The following is a 19,413-nucleotide window of genomic DNA, read 5'->3' as shown; positions in this document are numbered from 1 at the left end:
CCGTGCTGGGGGTATTGTGCAGTGCTCATCATGCAGGAGTGGAGATCTGGGCCCTGCCTGCCCTAAAGAAGATGCCAAACCTGTGGAATAATGCCCTTATGATTTGGTCTGGCATTTCTACGTGATCACGAGTCAGACACTGGAGTAAGAACTGGGGTAGATGCAAGCTATTCAGGTTGAAGACAGTCCGGGATCTGTGTGGGGCTCACAGTCATAATCCCCATTTTACAGATGAGGTAACTGAAGTGCAGAGAAGTGAATTGCCCTAGGTCACAGCATACATGTGGCAGAGTGGGGATTAGAACCCAGATCCTCTGATGACTCCCAATCCTGTGCTTTTTTTCTATAGGCCTCACTGGTCCTCTGTTTCTCATTCTGTCCTCATACCTCTGGAAGGGGTGAAGGGAAACCAGGGACTCCCACTGAACAGAACTTAGAACAGTGCTTTGCACATAGTAAGCGCTTAACAAATACCATCGTTATTATTATTAGGCTCAGAGAGGGCAAGTGACCTGTTGGGACTAGAACCTGGCTCCCCATCATCCTCTGATACTGTTTCCATCTGGTCACACAGTAGGAGTTGCTATGATAGGGCTTGGGGGCTGGGGGCTGGTGGGGGGGAGTATAGTTAGGGGGCAGAGTGCATCCTGAGAGACAAGAAAGCTGCAATCCAAACACCCATCCACCCGGTGGGGGATTCCCAATGGTAAAAATCCCTCCCCTCCCTCCACCTACTGAATGCATGTGACCTCAGGCCCAAGGTGATGGCTGGATTAGATCCCATCAGTCTGACGGTCAGGCACCCATAGTGCTGTGCTCATCCTTGGGCCCTACTAAGTGGGTCCCTGCTCTGTACTTCTGACCTCACCATTTCCCTGGGTGGGTGGGCAGGCAGGGGAGAGACGCAAGCCCCTCTGGTGGGCAATATCCAGTGGGTGGAATTCCAGGCCTATCTGGACAGCCCACCTCCACACACCACAATCCATGTTAGTCTGCATTTTAATAAACCCCACCCGGTAAGCCCCTCCTTCCCCACTCCCCACCAACTTCCTCTGACTGCTCCTCCCAACTCCTTGATTGCAGAAGAGGCTGGGATGACTTCTGGGTAAGAAATGGGTCAGGGGATTTCCCTGTCACACAGCTCCGAGCGCAAAGGTGTAAATGAAATTCTGGATGGTCTGTGGGTTTCCTTAACCCTCCCTTCCCTGGTCCTGATTGGACAGGGAAGAGAGAGTGGGCTTGTCAACTTGGTCCAGAGATATGGACCAGGCCTGGGATCGTTTGGGCCAAAGTGGTGAAATGAACCACCCACCTACAGGGGCGGAGTGGAACGGGAGAGTGGCCTGCTGTGTGAAACAGTGGAACTAAAGCCTTTATTCCAGACACCTGTAAAACACAGACCAGCTACTAGCAACCCACTGACCCTCCCTCCCTCCGTGAGATGGGCCAAAAATCACAGGATTTCTCAGGTGGGAGGAGAGATGGCAAGAACACCTGCCGTCTGAGGACAGTCCTACCAGAGAAGTGGGCAGCAGCTTCTGTTGAACCGGAGGGATGTGCACACGTACACCCAGATGACCAGATGATTGGACGGGGAAGTGCAGGTCCAGGGCAGACTGGCTCTCAGGCAGCCTGCTGGGAATGAGAGTTCCTGCTTCCCCCCAATGCTGCCCAGACCAGGATGTCCGGATGCTGCGAGACCACCTGGATCTCTGAGGTTAACGGATTTTCCCCCTGATGGCCGCTGGCAAATCTGGGAGCCCCCTTCTCTGGCCTCATGAACAGGTGCCCGCTGGAGGCCCTCGGGCTGCAGTCTAATGGCACTAGTCCTGTGGGCCCAGGGGCAGCCCAGGCAGTGGGTGGCTTCTTCTGTCACTGGCGGAAACTTTTTGCTGTCTGTGGGGTGTGGCCAGCGAGGAAGTTTGAAGGTATTAGAACAGGAAACACCGAGACCCAGATCCAGCTCCCACCATCTGGTGAGGCGGCAGCAAGCACAGCTTGTCCTGGGTCAGGAGCGGCAGGCAAGGGCTGCAACAACTTTGTCCACCGCCACTGTAGACCAAGATGTCTGGCCCGGGGGCAGGGGGCTTCAGCGTGCCTGGTATGGTAGTCCACATACCTAGGCAGCATGGTGGGAGCCAGGGAGCACTGCTGTCCTCCAGGGCTGGCAGAGCCCGGCTCTGCTGTGGGACCAGCCACTGACTCCCCCAGCTCTCTGGTGAGGCTCCCACAAGGCCCATACAGACAGCTGTATGTAAACTGCAGTTTGGATTGCCCGGACAGCCTCACAGTGTCAATGGCGCCTTTCTGCCTGCTCTGAAAAGCTATTGGGGGGCAGGACCGCGGGCACGGAATGTGTTTTCTCTAGAAAAACTCCCCTGTGGGTGGGTTGAGTTCTGTTTAGGGCCAGGCTGAGCTACACCGGGGAGGTGGGAGAGATCCAGGGGGAGGTGGGCTGAGCTACATTCGGGGCTCGGTGGGATTGGGGACAGGGTTTGGCCGGGGTTACGCTCACCAGGGCGCAGGGGGGAGAGACGCAGCAGCGTTTCATGCCCTGGGGGAGCAGACGAAGGAAAGAATCTCTTGGAACACAGAGGAGGTGGCCAGGGGCCCGCGGTGGTGGTGGCTAGGGCCAATGGTGGGGCCCTGGCCACCCTGGCCTAGCTGCCTGGGCACTCAGCCCCAGAGTTCAGTTCTAAGGTTCAGAGGCTCGCGGTTGCTGTACTGGGGAGTCGCCCACCTTCTTTCTGTCTGGACGTCCATCCAGTCCACCCTCCACTCGTGGCCACGCCGGGCAAAGGGATGCCGGATCCCCCCACCCACCCACTACCCGCCCGGCCGCTCACGTGGACTTCTGGCGGTAGTGAAGGGTCAGGTCGCCGCCACTCTTCCAGATGAAATGTTTGACCGTCCGCAGGTCCATGTTTGGGTCCAAAACCTGAGGAGCAAAAGCCGCTGCTTTTGCTCATGGAACCCTCAGACACATACACGGGTAGGGGGGGGGGGTGGGGGGGGTGGGGACGTGCATGTGTGTGTGTGTGTGTGTGTGTGAGAGAGAGAATATGTTCTGGCAGCAGCTGGCAGTGGCCTTAGAGGGAGGAGGTTGGAGAGGCTGCAGCTCAGACCTCACAGTTCCTGCAGTTCTCACCGCAGCAAGCCCACTGTTGGGTAGGGACCGTCTCTATATGTTGCCAACTTGCACTTCCCAAGCGCTTAGTATAGTGCTCTGCACACAGTAGGCGCTCAATAAATACAACTGAATGAAGACACGCTGGAGGGGAGGGATTAGCCTAGGGGAAGATACAGTTTCTCGTAACCCCCAGGCTGCTGCGGTTGGACACCGGAGCAAGGGCCAGGGCTGTGGTACCTAGCAGTGGGTGGGCCAGGGAATGCTAAAAGCTAGATTCAGGGAGGGTGCCCAGTACACGTGCCCTCTTAGTGCTCATAGCAGATAGAGTTCTGAGCCGGGCAGGCAGAAGGGGCTGGGGGGTCGCTTACCCCCCCACATCATCAGGAACCTGCCCTCCCATGAGCAATGGGAAAGTCAAGCCTCTGACCAGGCCCAGCCCCCAACTCCCTCCAGTCCCGCTTTGGGCCGTGGCCTCCTAGCCCCTCACCTGGTCCTGGCACAGAAGTTCGATTTTCTCCTCTGCCAAGCCCGAGATGTCCTCGTCCTTCTCTTGCTCCCCGGGCTTCTCATTGTTGGAGGAGCTGGTGGTCTGTGAGTCATTGTCCAGGGTGATGATTTTCTCATAGACGTGCTCCATCACCTTCCTTACCTGCAGCATGTCACTGGCTGACAGGCGGTCTCTGCAAGACAAGCCCCAGGTGGCCACGAGTCACCAAAGCCCGTCGCTTCCTCACTTCAGCTCCGTGGGGCCCATTCCCATTCAAAAAGGCCACCATCACCCCCTGAATGGCCTGCTGGTTGCCTGCCATGTTAAGTTAAGGTACAGGAACTTCCTTTCCAGTTTGGACATGGTGATCAGGGTGGGGTCCCCAGACCAGTGCTCAGAATCCATTTGAACAGGATCTGAGCCCAGAGTGATCTGTCCCTGGTCAGTCCCACGATAAGTGGACAAGCTGGAGCACCTCGAGGCTTGGGTTGAAGCAATCAGAACTGCTCCAGAGAGACTCAGCCGTCTACCCCCACCCCACCAATGGGATGCCCACTTCTGTGCAACTGGGGGAGTAAGTTCTCCTGGACTGGTTCTGGGGCACTGGGCCACCCAGACCAGGTGCACATTACAAGTTGAGAGCCTTGGACCACTTCACCGAGGGTTGGAGCTGGTTTAGAGAGCAGGAGTCCGGGCAATGACACAAGCAGAGAAACCGGCGTGCTATTGGCTTACTTCTTCAGAGTCTTGGCCCCCGACGATGAGTGTGGTTGGAGGTAGAAGGGGATCTTGTTGAATTTGGGCATGTTTTTCTGCAAGAGAGTAGGACCCGATCGTCAAGCCCGGTGCCAGTTTCCTCGGCTGCAGAGCAAACTCTTGGCTGGACACATGGTCTGATAGATGCTTTACAGCTAAAAACGGCTCTGGCGAGCGGCCTCCACCGGCTGGAGAGAAGACTCTCCAGGGAGCATCTGAGAGCGGGCCGGGAGGGAAATGTGAGGGGGAGCAGCAGCGGTGTAAGGCTCTCTCTGCCACGCCGACAAGGAGGAGAGGGTCTTTCCTGGACACTGGGGCTCAAGTCCCAATGAAGTTCCGGCCAAATGGCCGACCAGTGCTCTGCCCGACCCTTCCTCAATTCCTCCTCCCTCAAGGGAAACAGCAGCACAGTGGATTGAGCATGGGCCTGGAGTCAGAAGAATTTGGATTCTAATCCTGGTTCAGCCACCTGTCTGCTGTGTGACCTTGGGCAAGTCACTTAACTTCTCTGTGCCTCAGTTACTTCATCTGTAAAATAGGGATTAAGACTGTGAGCCCAATGGAACAGGGACTGTGTCCAAACTGATTAGCTTGTATCTACCCCAGCACTTAGAACGGTGCTTGACACACAGTAAGTGCTTAACAAATACTATTATTATTATAATTATTATTAATACGGGGAGACTGGAGCCTCATGCCACAGTGGGGGTCAGCAAAGCCCTGGGCTCCTGCTGTTGAGGAGGGACGTGGACAAACTCTACCTATGCCGCAAAGGGCCACTGCTGGACAATGCTGAGTCTGTGTGTTGTACCGGGGGCTCAGTACCAGGACAGATGCTCTGTCTCCTCCTCTGGTCAGCTCCCTGGGGCCGAACAAGAGTGGGATGGGGTGCCACTTACGTCCACGGTGATGTCGATCACCCACTGTGGTACTGTCTCGTTGAGAAGCATCGACTCGGTCTCGCCCCCAGAATCCCTGCACAGCAGCCTGGGTACAAACCGGGAGCAGTTCTGAAGGGGAGTCGGGCACAGAGGAGATATCGGGAGGCCCGACCAGAGCCCCAACCATGCAAGTATTGGCCAATAAAGGGAATCAAGATCTTTGTACCCCTTCCCACCGCCCCAGGGCTCTGTGGACCTGCCACTGAGGTATTGCCTGGGTATTCCAATGAGTTTCCCTCTATTACCACCAGACTCTGGAAATTTTCTGTAAATGCTCACAGCTCCACAACAGTGCTCCCTAGAGAGTGGTGAGACCAAGCCTGGGCCGCGTGAGGGGTCTAGTCCTTCCTGACTCCCGAGGTGCCGTCCTTTCTTGGGTGGCGCACGGTGCCTCAGTGGGACCCGGACCGGGTCTCTAGGCTGTCACCCCTGAGTGTTAGTCCAGTTTTCTCACAGACTGAGGAAGATTTGGAAGCTTTTTGTGGGCAGGGAATGCTAGGAACACAGCCCCAACTGGCCGGCCAGTCCCCACGTCGGTCGTTGAGCTGTCTGGCCATCCGCCATTTCCATACCTGAACAATGTGCGTCCTCCGGCCTCCCCGAAGATGACTGGTGTATGTGGGGGCACCTGGAAGTAGCCGTTGCCCCTCTGGACCCTGCTCTCCTGCTCGCCGTTCACTAGGGCAGGAGGGGCACCAGCTTAGGGTTCTGACCTGAGCCATGATTCTCCAAGGTGCCCACTTTGAGTAGGAAAATCTTTAAGTTGCTATGTCAGTCACAGTGGAGACCAAGTGGAGAGGCTAAGGGAGACCAGGGGCCCAGGCCGGGCCACTCTCCCAGACCAGCTGCAGGTTGCTGACAGACCAGCCCAGCTCTAAACTTCCAGACCTCCAGTAACCCCTCCACCAGCCTCCCTCCCCTCGCCCTGCTGTTGGTGCAGTGGATAGAGCTGGGGACTGGGGATTGGGGGGTCCGGGGCTCTAGGCCTGGCTCTGGGCACCTCTGCCTGGCCACTCTGTTGCCCAGAGGGAACCCGATGGACTGGGATGAGAGAGTGAGAATGGTGCTGTGCCAGTCCCCAGCTCCAAAGCCAACTCTTCCAGCAGGATCTTGGTCCTGAGGTCTCAGCACTGAGGTTCGTCTGCCGTTCCTGACAGAAGACTCCATCAGATATTTCCCTTCAATACGGTAGGATCTTTTTGCCTACATGTAGGAGTGAAGGCTTTTCTCCCAGATACAACCCACACACCCACTGCCATCAGTCACTTCAGCGGCCCACTTTGGGGGAGAAGGTGCCTGTCCACCCTTCCTGTTTCTACACTGTGTCTGGGCAGAGCTGGCACCGCTGCCCCCACGGAGACAGCAGCAGTGGAAACTGTTGCGAGCCAATGTCCTAGAGACAGGTACATCACCCGGGCCACAGGGAGCCCAGAAGTACCTGTGAAATGGCATCAGCTGGCCAAGCCCCCCAGCCCCTCACCGTGGCCAGCTTCATTCTCCTCTTCCTCCATGGGGTTGATGTGTGTCCTAGGCCAGTATTCCAGGAGAGCTTGAAGCAGGAGACCGCCGAGGTTTACTGGAAAACAGAGGTGGCGTTTGCTAGCAGAGTGTTGAGCTGGGGAACTGGCAGCCGCCGCAAAGGCGGGACTACCTGGGCCTGCCTCAAAGACTCCTCTCCTGATCAGGAGACCAGAAGAGTAGAGAGTGGGAATCTCTCCCCTCCTCTTGAATCCAGGGAAACTGTTTTACCCGGTGCATTGGCCTAGCGAAGAACGGCTTTCACTTAGAAGCTGGTGAGTTGGGAGCTCCATTACAGGAAGGACGTGCATCCTGCAGCCATTTGGAAAGAGGCTGGCAGAGAGATGGCAAACTCACATTTTGGATCCGACCCGTCGGGACTGCTGAAGCCAGCATCTTTGGCGGAAACCCAGGCAGCAAAGCAGTCGGTCTCGTCGAGGGTGACGGTCAGCATCTGCCCAAGACCCAAGGAAATCCAGGGTTTCACGGTCAGCCCCTCACCTCATCAGAGGGGCTCCACTGGCTCAGAGAGGGAGCTGCTTTCCATCTGGATTTAGCACTCTTAGGCCACTCATCGCACCCAAAGGGGATGGCACTAGTGGGGTTAGGGTCATTCACAGCAATTCCTTCCCAGTCGCCCACACAAAGGCCTCGGCGGCTAACAGAATGCAAGCGTAGTCGGCCGTGAGATTTCTTAGAAAAGCCCTGGATCGACCACCCGTGCCCCAACGTCAACCTGAACACTCACCCCCGTTTTTAAGTCCACTGAGAACCAGTTGGGCACGTACACCATCTTAAATCTCTTCTTAATTTCTTCCTCAAAGTCCACTTTGCCGAGGTCTTCGACTTTACATGCCTGAATGTCCCAGAGAAAGGTCAACAGTGACTCAGCCGCTGGTCAGCCTCGTCTCCAATCATGAACCCCCGCCCGCTGATGGCAACTTGGTCTCTCAAGCAGCAGGAAAGAGGGCAGACCCATCTGGTGATTGTCCAACTATGGTGGCTCCCTGCTCTCACCACCCAGCTGGAGGAGGAGTACCGCTGCCCGCCCCTGGCTCTGAACTGTAAGCTCATTAGGGGTGGGGAAAGTATCTGCGAATTCTGCTGTATTGTTCTCTCCCAAGTGCTTAGTACAGTGCTCTGCAAATAGTAAGTACTCAAAAAATACCATTGATTGATTGGTGACACTTTATTCCTCCCCCCCACCCCTCCAACCCCCGCCTACCTTCTTCTGGTAACGACCCTGGTAACCTAAAAAAAGTACTAAGGCTACAAGGAGACAGACCTGACTGTCCCTGGGTCATGCCTACCTTCAGGACATCCCAGTAAGCGGCGTTGTGGTTGGTGTCTTTGGTTAGGATGTGCCTCTTGTCGTTGAGGATGTGGTATTGGGTGATGCTGGCGCCCCCTGGTGGACAAGGAGTAGGTTGACGTGATGCTCCCAGAAAGGAAGCTGGTGGCCAGGAGCCGGGAAAGACTTGAGCCCCTACGCTGAGGCTGTCAGGAACTCAGCTCCTGGACCACTGGATGGTGAGTTGTTGAATGGAGGAAGCCGTGGCCTGATACTGGAAAGCTGGCCCTGTCCGCCAGCATGTCCAGGGGCTGCGACTGTGGGCTTCTCCCCTGCCCTGCCCTGGGTCTCCCGACCCTGCTATCCTTGCTCTCATTCATTCATTCAGTCATATTTATTGAGCGCTTACTGTGTGCAGAGCACTGTACTATTCCTGCCTGGACCCTCCTTATCCGGCCCCATCCCTCTACATCTCCCTGAGGCTCCTCAGGCCTGACTCCCTGGGGCCTGGCTGGCTTGTCCGAGCAGGTGTCTGCCCACCCCAGTCCCCTCCCTCTCATTTACCTTTGCCCTAGGCAACCAGCAGGCAGCACCTGGGCTCGAGGACATAACTGAGGCCCTGGCTAGGATGGCCATTCTCACCTCACCCCTACTCTTCACTAACCCAGCTCTGGCTCGAGGCTTCCCGAGGTTTGGGGCTGCAGCTCTGCCCGGAATCGCCCCCGAGCAATTCCACGCTCAGTCTTTCTGGCAGCAGAAGGCGGCCGCCTGGACTCTCCTCCCCTCCCCCTCCCCTCCTCGTCCCTCAGCATTCACCTTTAATCACTTGGTCAGGCTGCGAGCCCAGGGGCGTGATGGGATTGGAGCAGTCATTGTCGTAATCTCCAGATGCTCGGAAGTTGTGAACCCCCTTCAGGGTCTATCGGCACACAAAAAAAATGCAGGTCACTGCTGCCAATCAGCCTCCTTGCACCCAGGCCCAGTGATGCCTTTTGCTGGGGGTCAGACCCCGGCTCTTCGGCGAGAGCAACAGAAACAACCCATCACTTCCTTCCCAAGGCCCTGTGAGTCTACTGGACCAGAGCAGTGTAAACCCCCAAGCCACTAGGTAAGCTTAAATGAGGTGAGTGAAAATGAGAAATTGAGTGGGTTTAATTTTGCATGGCAGCAAAGGTCAATCAGGCCTGACTGACACCTGAACGCCATGGTTCTAGGGACAGAATGGGGCACAGACGGACCATCCCACACCTCTGACTCTTCCCCAGTGACCCAACAAGGACTATCCAAAACTCCTGACTCTTTCCTCTCCATCCCAGACCTGCCCCCAGTGATCCAGCACCAAGTGCTCACCCTTGGATCTTCCCTAACAGGGTAGGGACAGGGACAGCCAGAGCTCAGTAGTGTCGCCCACTCACCCACTTATTGACAGAAGACTTAGTAGTGGCCACCCAGAGAGCAGGAGGAGGGTCCGCCGACCTGTCAAGTTCCATCTGAAGCACAAAACCAATAGCCACGTGTGAGGCCACCAGGCTGCTCTGGGGTGGGAGATTTGAACGTCTACACTAGGCTGCTGAAGGTAGCACCGGCCTGACCCAAAGAATCGAACAGCACCCTCTGCTCCCCTGGCCACCCTGTTTGGGGGGCGTTGCCCCCGCTGGTGGGTTAGGCCCCCAACTAGGCCCTGGTTATTGCTGACATTAGTGACTCCCAGGGGTGGGTGGGGCCTTGGCCTCTGGCTACTTAGAAGCCAACTGCAACACTCCAAAAGGCTTAGGACCCAGTCATTCTTGGGATTTCCCTTTATTACAAACAAGTGCCCAAAGACATGATTCTGACCCTGGCCTGGCACCCACCGTCCCACCTCTCCCCGCCTGGAGATCCTGATGCCCAAGGACCGGGCCAGGTCCCAGCTTGGGGCAGCTTTCCCTGCACCACTGCTTACCCAATGACTGGTGGGGAAGGCCCCGAGGACTTCTAGAGCCCCATGCCAGCTCTGGTTGGGTTGCCAACTACCCAAAGTAGTGGGGGCTATCAGAGTTCTGAACCTGGGACTGTCACCAGGCCCCGGGAGCTCTTCTCATTCCTGATGGCCAACCTGTGCCACCCACATGCCAGCTTCCCCTAAGGACCCCAAGGTGGAGACCAGGGACCTGTCCTGCTGGAGGCCCCACATACCTTGAGCACCGGTGCCTTCTCCTCACAGACGAGCACCCGGATGTCTGGGTTCCTCAGGTCCGTGCAGTAAACCTTCCGGTCACGGCCACCCGAGTAGACGTGGGTGAAGGCTTCGTTGGCCTGCAGGGCCCACACGCCTTCGTCGTGTACGCGGTAGGTGGCAATGCAGCGCTGCTGGCCCAAGGACCACAGGCGGATGGTCCCGTCAGAGCTGCCCGACAGGCACTGAAACAACAAGGAGACCCAGATGCACGGGATTTGGAGCTGCCCCAAGAGTGGCCCGCCGGACGTCCCTCCCTTCCACCTCCCAAGCCCCAGACTTGAGTGAGAGCACTGCAGTGCTGCTCTTGGCCTGAACATAGACTCAGGGGGAATTCAGCTCCTGTGCTCTAGAAGCCTGAGTGCACTTGGCCCCAGGAGGAGTGCGTTAGAGGCGGCCAAGGCCCCGCATACCTGCGTCCCATCTCTGTTCAGAAGCAAAGCTTTGACGTTATCCGTGTGACCTTTCAGTTTCATCAGCTTGGCACAAGTCCTTGGATCCCAGACCCGCAACACCTGTGATGCGGAACGACCGTATGACCATTGTGACTGGACCCCGGGCATTTTCGGGCCCAGTACTACCTCCTAACTTCTGCCCCCGACACCCATACGAGGAGGGCTGGCTGCTCTTACCTTTTCCGTGGAGCCCGATACAATGATGGTCCCCAGCTGGTTCATGGCCAGGCTATAAATGGAGTCTTTGTTCCCACTCAGGGAAGATGCTGGGGAAGACACAGGAAAGAAAGCTGCAGGTTACTGCAGGTCACCGCTGCAAACCGTCCAGACAGCTGAAACAAGAGGAGGCAGTGTGGCACAGTGCTGGATGCCTGGGAAGTAGGACTCAATGCCACCATTATTAAAAAGTGTCCATTTGTGGAGGTGAAGCTGATCAACCTATTTTGCCGCTGGCCCGATCCTGGGGCCAACGGCTCCCGCGATCATCACAAGCTACTACTGAGAGGGTTCCGCTGGATGACACTTTTGGAAAAGGCTCAAAATGGGAACATGCCGGCTCTGCCCGACAAGGACTGGAAATCCATGTGGGACGGGGCCTGGGACTGATCTGATTCTCTCAAATCTGCTGCACAGTGTGAACTCAGCTTTGGGACGAGCCCAGAGGGAATGCTGGACAAACATCGACCCTAGCTGAAGTCAGGCTCTGCGCTGGGCCCGTGGAGTAGGAAGGCCGGAAGTTGGGGAGAATGGGCCGGCCCCTGTGCCCAGTCCTGCCCAAGCTGGGGCAGTGGTGCCGGGAGCAGCGCCCTGCCCTCCCACCACCTCCGGACAGCGTACTTGTGACGGTGTTGTTGGAGGCGGTCAGAGCGGTGAGCGTGTTGACATCCCAAAGGAATATCTGTCGATCCAGACCGGCTGATGCCACCAGTTCTTTGTCCCTGGCATATGCCAGGGCCTTCACATAATCCTGCAACACAGTCCAGGACCCCGTGGGTCAGGGAATGCTGCCGGCACAAGCGTCGAGGACGGGTAGGGTGGCATGGTCGGTGTGGTGATGGGGGGAGGGGCACGGCGGAGCCCGCAGGCGGCACTTTACCTTGTGGGTTCTCAAGGTCGACATGCAAAATCCCTTGTGGGCATTCCACACTTTAACCGTGGTGTCAGCCGAGGCTGAGATCACTAGGAAGAGACAGAGAAGTGAGATCTCAGGCACTTTTGCCTGACTCAGGAAGGGACCAGGCTCCTCCAAGGAAAGGAGAGTGGAAGTGACAGTTTTCATCCACTCAACATTCAGGAAAGAAACGGTAAGAATTCCAAGGAATGAACCAAGGATCCCACCTCCCACTCCCAAACTTTCCCAGTGGGAAGGGGGCAGCTGGAGACGGGCACAAAACTGCTGTGGCCAGGAGTACTTCACGATCATGGCCGATGGTGGGTTTCCTACCTGGCCTGACCGTTATCTTCTCCTTACCATCAACCCCCGGACAACTTACACGTTTTCCCATTGCAGCACAGGACAATGTCATTGACCCAGTCGGTGTGGTGTTCCATGGAGGCGATATAGGGATCTTGCTGAAATCACAATAAAAGAACCAACACCCAGTGACATCCATGTACATATCCTGTTTCACATATGAAGTCTGAAGCCGCTGAGATCTCCTGTCCTAATGAGGGCCAGGCCTGGCATGCCATCCTGGGTGGCAACAATGAGTGTTCGTGCTCCTAAAAGGGTGGACCCCTCTGCTCCCTTCTGCTGCTCTCCCAGGCTGCTGCAGCAGCCAGCAGAAAGGGATTTATGGGAGTGGGACGGCCCCGGGCCCAGGGACCCGACCGGGGACAAGGAACATTCCAGCCTCGCCGCCAACTCGAGCATCCGCCACAGTCTCAGTAACTGTGCAGGCAGCGGGGATGGTGGGAGGGAGCTGACCCAGGAAGGTCAGGGCAGATCTTGGCGTCCCCTGGAAGGTGGTGACTCAGCAGCGGGCGAGGGGGCTGGATTGATCAAATTTTCATCTCGACATGTTTTACTCTGGGTTTTTCGAGCTCGGCTGCCCAGAGCCATTCGGACCCATACTGGGGGGCTCTGGCCTAGTCCAAGGCACGTACACTCATTCATACGTTCATATTTACTGCACACTTGTTGTGTCCACGGCACTGTACTAAGCGCTTGGGAGGTACATTCTGAGACCCGAACTGAGGGAGGAGTCAGCACGGGCTGCACGATTTAGCTGTTAACACTGTGCGGTGGGGGCCGTTGTCACCCAATGCACCAACAAGGGCAGCTGTCACAGCAGTACAGCAACGCACAACAGGCCCATGGAGCTTGGAGCACCTAACAGCTGGTCTGGGTAACAAACTTCGAACACGACTCTGCATCCCAACTGACCTTGTGCTGATTGACACTCCATATCCTGATGATGGAGTCTCGGCCGGCGGTGAAGAGTCTGTTCAGTGCTGGGTCCAGCTGAAGGGCATTGACACCATTCCGATTATACTTCTCAACTTCATCGCGAATCACGTACGAGACCTGAAACCATTAAAACAGTCAGCTTGTGTATCCCCGACTACCGATGCCAGGGGCGGAGGAGAAGTGTAAGACACCGCCCGGTTCCCGGAGGAGCCTGCCATCTGAAGGGAAGACAAGAACACCCAAGACAACGAGGAAACAGTCATTCAGGGAACGGGAACCTTGCTGAAAAACAAACATCTGAATATGTGCAGATGGAACCAAGAAAAATACAAGTCCAGATGGTGATATATGGAGGATGTGGTGGTGGAGAGGATGGTGGGACTGATGGGTTGGGGGTGACTTAGAGAATCCTTCAAGGAGATGGGGGCTTTTTTAAAGGGGAGGAAGGGATGGGGTTTGGCAAAGCAGGGGGAAAGTAAGCATTCCCAGCAGGGGGAAGGGTGGGTGCAAGGGGTTGGGGAAGGGAGTCTTGAGTGAGAGAGCAGGTTATTTGAGCAAGGAAAGAGCAGGAGCAGCAAGAGGATAGGTAAGAAAGAGGCAGTTGCTGGACAGCTTGGAACCTAAATGTTTAGGAGTTCTGCTTCCATGGGAGACATAAAGGGTGGGTGCTGGAGGGCTTTTAAAAGGGGAGCGATGTGTTCTGATGTGTGCTTCAGAAAGATGATTGTTGTGGTCATCTGAAAGGCAGGCAAAAGAGGGGCGAGACCTAGGGAAAAGGCCTGAGAAGCAGCTTGGCCTAGTGGATACAGCACGGGCCTGGGAGTGAGAAGGATCTGGGTTCTAGTCCCAGCTCCCCCACACGTCTGCTGCATGACCTTGGTCAAGTCACTTCACTTCTCTGTGCCTCAGTTACCTCATCTGTAAAATAGGGATTAAAATTGTGAGCCCCACAATATGAAGGTTGCTACCGTGGTCCTACTGGGAAGGGAAGAGGATTTTTCACGCCTCCCCCCGACCCCCCCCCCCGACCCCAACCAAGTCCTGCAGTGAAGGCAAGCCTGGGGAGGATGAGTTGCCCCCACCGCGGGTAGACTGTAAATTCCTTGTGAGCAGAGATCATGTTCTCCAGTGCCACTGCACCATCTCCAGAGCCCCGTACAGTGCTCTGACCACAGTAGGTGCTCAGTACACGCAACTGACCCATCTAATGGTCCCTGCCCCGAGGAACTCACTGCATACCTCAAAGCTGGGAGACCAACATGCAACACATTCTTACAACCCCAAAGGGTCTCCGGACTCCATCCCATCCTGGGTGAGGCTCTGATCCCCACCCAACTCTGGCCGGGAACTCCAGATCCCACCCGCCCCCGCCCCCCTAACCCGCTCCCCCTTCTAGACTGTGGGCCCACTTTTGGGTAGGGACTGTCTCTATATATTGCCACCTTGTACTTCCCAAGCGCTTAGTACAGTGCTCTGCATACAGTAAGCGCTCAATAAATACGATTGATTGATTGATTGATTCCCTAGGCTCCCGGCCCCACCCGACCCTTATAGAGACTCCGGCCTCGATTAAAGTCAAGAAAGCCTCGTGGTCCGGTGGGCAGGGCATGGAGCTGGGAATCGGAAGACCCAGGTTCTAGTCCCGGCTCCACCACTGGCCTGCAGTGTTAGTCACGCAATCTCGCCGGGCCTCAGTTTCCCCACCCCGGCATACGGGGGATGATATAGGCGACCTCTGGAAGCCCCTCGGGGGCCAGGCTAATGATTACACTGCATCTCCTGGGCCAGGGCTCGGCACGGAGTGAGCGCTATATAAAGATGGGTGTTGCGGTGGGCCGCTGCTCTGGCTTTCCCGGGGCCCGAAAGCAGTTCGTCCAGGCGGATCCCCCAGATCCGGCAGTGGGGTCGGGCCCGGGTCCGGGCCCTGCCCGGGCCCCCGGCGATCCGGGCCCTCGGCCCGCTCCGGTCCGCCGGGAAGAAGGGGATGGGCTGGACGGGAAAGCGTCGCGGGGGCTTCGGGGGCAGATGGGGCGCGGCGGGCGGTACCTGCACTTTCCGCCGCCCCGCCGTGTTCTGCCTGTGATGAGCTGCCATCTTGCATGTTGACACTCCGCCGTCACATCCGGGGAGGAGTGGCCATCAGGCTGGCCAGCCCCATCCTCCTCCCGCTCCCAACGCCCTTCCCGCCCGCCAACCCCCTGCCGCCCCCGGCCAACGGTTCCCCAAGACCGTTCGGACCGTTGGAATGCCCCCAGTCCCTCTGCCCCTCCGCCAAGCTAGCTCTCTTCCTCCCTTCAAGGCCCTACTGAGAGCTCACTTCCTCCAGGAGGCCTTCCCAGACTGAGCCCCTTCCTTCCTCTCCCCCTCGTCCCCCTCTCCATCCCCCCATCTTACCTCCTTCCCTTCCCCACAGCACCTGTATATATGGATATATGTCTGTACATATTTATTACTCTATTTATTTATTGATTTATTTTACTTGTACATGTCTATTCTATTATTTTATTTTGTTAGTGTGTTTGGTTTTGTTCTCTGTTCCCTTTTAGACAGTGAGCCCACTTTTGGGTAGGGACCGTCTCTATATGGTGCCAACTTGTACTTCCCAAGCGCTTAGTGCGGTGCTCTGCACACAGTAAGCGCTCAATAAATACGATTGATCTCCTCCAGGAGGCCTTCCCAGACTGAGCCCCTTCCTTCCTCTCCCCCTCGTCCCCCTCTCCATCCCCCCATCTTACCTCCTTCCCTTCCCCACAGCACCTGTATATATGTTTGTACGTATTTATTACTATATTTATTTATTTTACTTGTACATATCTATTCTATTTATTTTATTTTGTTAATATGTTTTGTTCTCTGTCTCCCCCTTTAGACTGTGAGCCCACTGTTAGGTAGGGACCGTCTCTATATGTTGCCAACTTGGACTTCCCAAGCGCTTAGTACAGTGCTCTGCACACAGTAAGCGCTCAGTAAATACGAGTGAATGAATGAATGAATTAATTAAATAGATGTATATTCATAGGTGCTCGAACTAGATGATGGGTTTATGCTACTTTGCATGGGGGGAATTAATCAGGGAAGATAGGCTGGGAGGAAGTGAGTTGTCAGGAGGGCTTTGAACCTGAGGAGAGTTGTGGTCCGAGGGTGGGGGTTCCAAGCCAGGGAAACAGTGTGAGCTAGAGGATGGAGGTGGGAGAGTTGGGAAAAGGTACATTTAGAAGGTTTGTGTGTGAGGAACAGAGCTTCTGAGTGTTTAGGAGAGTCCGGTAGAGTTAGTGGATAATGATCCCTTCCTTCAGAGAACTTGCAGGCTACCATGTGCTGAGTGCTTGGTGGGCGGGAGGGGGTACAATATACTTAGTAGACATGATTCATGCACTCAAGGAACTGACAGTCTTCTATGTCCAGACCACTGTACTGAGCGCTTGGGAGACTACAGTAGTTAGAAGGGCCAAAGCAGTCCTTAGAGGCAGCACAGAGGGTCCTCGGGGAGGAGCAGAGACAGGAAGCTGCTCGTGGCAGAAGAATCACTTGAACAAATATATTGAGCTCCTAATGTGTGCAGAGCACTGTACTAAGTGCCTGGGAAATGATAATATAACAATATAACACACATATTCCCTGTCCACAACGAGAGCCGGCCAGAGACCCGGGAACAGTGACTCTGGTGGCCCAGCAGTTCCGGTGTTCCGGCAGCCCCTGTGGACAGTCCCAGCTGCCGTCTGCCGTCGTGCCCGTTTGCTTGCTGTTTAGGGAAGCCTGTGGACTCCTCCCACCACATGGAGGCATTCTTTGCTACCAAGCCCCCGGTAGGATGCTGTCCCTCTGGAGACCGATCCTATGCCCAGTTGGCATGTGACGTGAAGTGAGTAAGTGTCCTAGGCTGTAGGGAACAGAGTATAAGTTTTCAGTACGATTGACCCCCGGGTTCCAGCTTTCAGCTGAGACCAGAAGCCTGAGAGCTTTGGCTGTCCGTCTCCAGGGCCTTGGGAGATTCAGGTTTTCTGCTGCCTCCCTGTCACTGTGTCCACCGGCCTCACCATCACTGTTGGGTTGCCTTGTCAGGCTGGTGAGCTCTCCCAGGGGCTAAGTGCCACATCATTTCTCTGACCAAAAAAACCATTCCATTCACATCTCCCCACTCTTCGAGAACCACCAAGCGTTGCCCTTCCATCTCCTCACCAAAATAAATTCCTTGGCATGGCCTTTAAAGCACTCAGTCAGTTCACCCCCTAGTATCTCACCTCGCTGATTTATTTACTACAACCTAGCTGGCATGTCTGGTCCTCCAACACCAATTTACTCACTGTACTTCAGTCTCATCTAGCTCATGGTTGACCCCTTGTCCAAGTCTTCTAACTCCCTCTCCCTTCATGTACAAGCGCTTAGTACAGTGCACTGCACTCAGTAAATGCTCAATAAATGCGATTGAATGAATGTATGACAGACCACCACTCTCTCCACCTTCAGAGCCTTATTAAAATCACATCTCCAAGAGGCCTTCACTGATTAAGCCCTCTTCCCCTTATTCTCTCTTTTGTGTTGCCCAATACTCTTGGATCTATACCCTTTTAGCACTTAATACTGATTACTGTGTGCAGAACACTGTATCAAGCACTTGAGAGTTGGTGAGACATGTTCCCTGCCCACAACAGTTTAGACTAGTAAGACAGTATTGACATTAGACAATACTGACCCCACCCTCTGCCCCACAGCACGTACTAGGTATCTGTAATTTGTTTATAGTAATATCTGTCACCCTATCTAAACTGTAACTCCTTGTGGACAGGGAATGTATCTGCCAACTCAGTTGAACTGTATTCTCTTATGCACTTAGTGTAGTGCTATGTACACAGTAAGTGCTCAGTACATGGCATTTTTTTATGGTCTCTGTTAAGTGCTTACTATGCCAGGCACTGTTCTAAGAGCTGGGGTAAATAGTTACAAGGTAATCAGGTTGGACACAGTCCATGTCCCACATGGGACTCACAGTCTTAATCCCCATTTTACAGATGAGGTAACTGAGGCACAGAGAAGTGAAGTGACTCGCTCAAGGTTGCACAACAGACAAGTGGAAGAGCTGGGATTAGGCCCCAGGTCCTTCCAACTCCCAGGCCCATGCTTTGTCCACTTGACCACACTGCCCTACCATTTATTGATTTTGATTGATAGGAAGCTCTAGGCAGCTTTAAGGTTCTCTGTAGCATCTCACTCTTTAAGGTACTGGGAGCTATTCTGGCTCCTGCCCGGCTGAGAACCAAATGATGATGATGATGATGATGATGGCATTTATTAAGTGCTTACTATGTGCAAAGCACTGTTCTAAGAACTGGGGAGGTTACAAGGTAATCAGGTTGTCCCACGGGGGGCTCACACTCTTCATCCCCATTTTACAGATGAGGTAACTGAGGCACAGAGAAGTTAAGTGACTTGCCCAAAGTCACACAGCTGACAATTGGCGGAGCCGGGATTTGAACCCATGACCTCTGACTCCAAAGCCTGGGCTCTTTCCACTGAGCCATGTTGTTCATACCCACCCCAGGGTGGGATTCAGGCCTAAATTGACCTCTTGCCTTATCTTCCCGTCTGACTGCAAGTGGAAGCCATTTAGGTGCAGACTGGAGGAATTATTCTTTGTCTTTTTCTGAGACACAAGTTATTCTGGGCTGGATTTTCCTTCTCGGGCACTCGGTCAAGGGTGTGTAGAGATGCCTTTTCCAGGAAGGATTTTTATTCGCGTGCCATGGCCCAGTCCCCACGCTCACATCCCGGTCAAGGCTAAATGGCCAATGGCCAGATGGCTGCAGTGATCGGCGGGAGCGATGGCCTGGCCTGGGAAGCCTGGCGCCCTTTCCAGCCCAGAGGTTGCAACCTTCGCCCGCCTGGCTGGTGGCTCTATGAACCTCCCTCCCGCAGAAGCTGGAGTTAGAGAGAGGTGCGGTGCCTCGTAGTGGCAGTAATAGAGCTATTACTCTATTCTTAATTAATTAATTAATTCATTCATTCAGTTGTATTTATTGAGCACTTACTGTGTGCAGAGCACTGTACTAAGCACTTGGGAAGTACAAGTTGGCAACATATAGAGACAGTCCCTACCCAACAGCGGGCTCACAGTCTAGAAGGGGGAGACAGACAACAAAACAAAACATATTAACAAAATAAATAGAATAAATATGTACAAGTAAAATAAATAAATAAATAGAGTAATAAATA

The 19,413-nt window shown here is 54.9% G+C and overlaps 1 protein-coding gene across 2 annotated transcripts; it reads right to left on the bottom strand.

The window, feature by feature from the left end:
• Positions 1 to 1,349: 1,349 nt before the first annotated feature.
• Positions 1,350 to 15,313, bottom strand: WDR48 (WD repeat domain 48). Of its 2 annotated transcripts, XM_038755879.1 has the most exons (20): positions 15,250 to 15,313; positions 13,180 to 13,320; positions 12,287 to 12,365; positions 11,890 to 11,972; positions 11,631 to 11,760; positions 10,971 to 11,059; positions 10,752 to 10,853; positions 10,299 to 10,523; positions 9,539 to 9,613; positions 8,940 to 9,042; positions 8,143 to 8,240; positions 7,581 to 7,688; positions 7,190 to 7,286; positions 6,795 to 6,890; positions 5,887 to 5,992; positions 5,273 to 5,360; positions 4,353 to 4,429; positions 3,618 to 3,810; positions 2,847 to 2,938; positions 1,350 to 2,554 (listed from the first exon to the last, which is right to left on the bottom strand). In XM_038755879.1, the coding sequence occupies exons 1-20, from the start codon at positions 15,295 to 15,297 to the stop codon at positions 2,548 to 2,550; spliced, it is 2,037 nt and encodes a 678-aa protein (XP_038611807.1). In that variant the 5' UTR covers positions 15,298 to 15,313; the 3' UTR covers positions 1,350 to 2,547. The 2 variants fall into 2 exon arrangements, with proteins under 2 accessions (XP_038611807.1, XP_038611808.1); XM_038755880.1 differs by lacking the exon at positions 1,350 to 2,554 and having other exon boundaries at positions 2,843 to 2,938.
• Positions 15,314 to 19,413: the final 4,100 nt, after the last annotated feature.

This window comes from Tachyglossus aculeatus, chromosome 13 (assembly GCF_015852505.1).
Source record: "Tachyglossus aculeatus isolate mTacAcu1 chromosome 13, mTacAcu1.pri, whole genome shotgun sequence".
NCBI classification, from domain to species: Eukaryota; Metazoa; Chordata; class Mammalia; order Monotremata; family Tachyglossidae; genus Tachyglossus; species Tachyglossus aculeatus.
Note: the sequence above shows the minus strand (reverse complement) of the source record. Positions and strands in the feature narration are given on the sequence as shown.

Excerpts from the sequence above, each read along its gene's own strand:
- WDR48 (XM_038755879.1), bottom strand. The coding sequence starts at position 15,297 with ATGGCAGCTCATCACAGGCAGAACACGGCGGGGCGGCGGAAAGTGCAG. Across the intron at positions 13,321-15,249 it reads CGGGGCGGCGGAAAGTGCAG|GTCTCGTACGTGATTCGCGA; the intron begins GTACCGCCCGCC and ends TAATGGTTTCAG. Across the intron at positions 11,973-12,286 it reads GTGCTGCAATGGGAAAACGT|TGATCTCAGCCTCGGCTGAC; the intron begins GTAAGTTGTCCG and ends GTCTCTTCCTAG.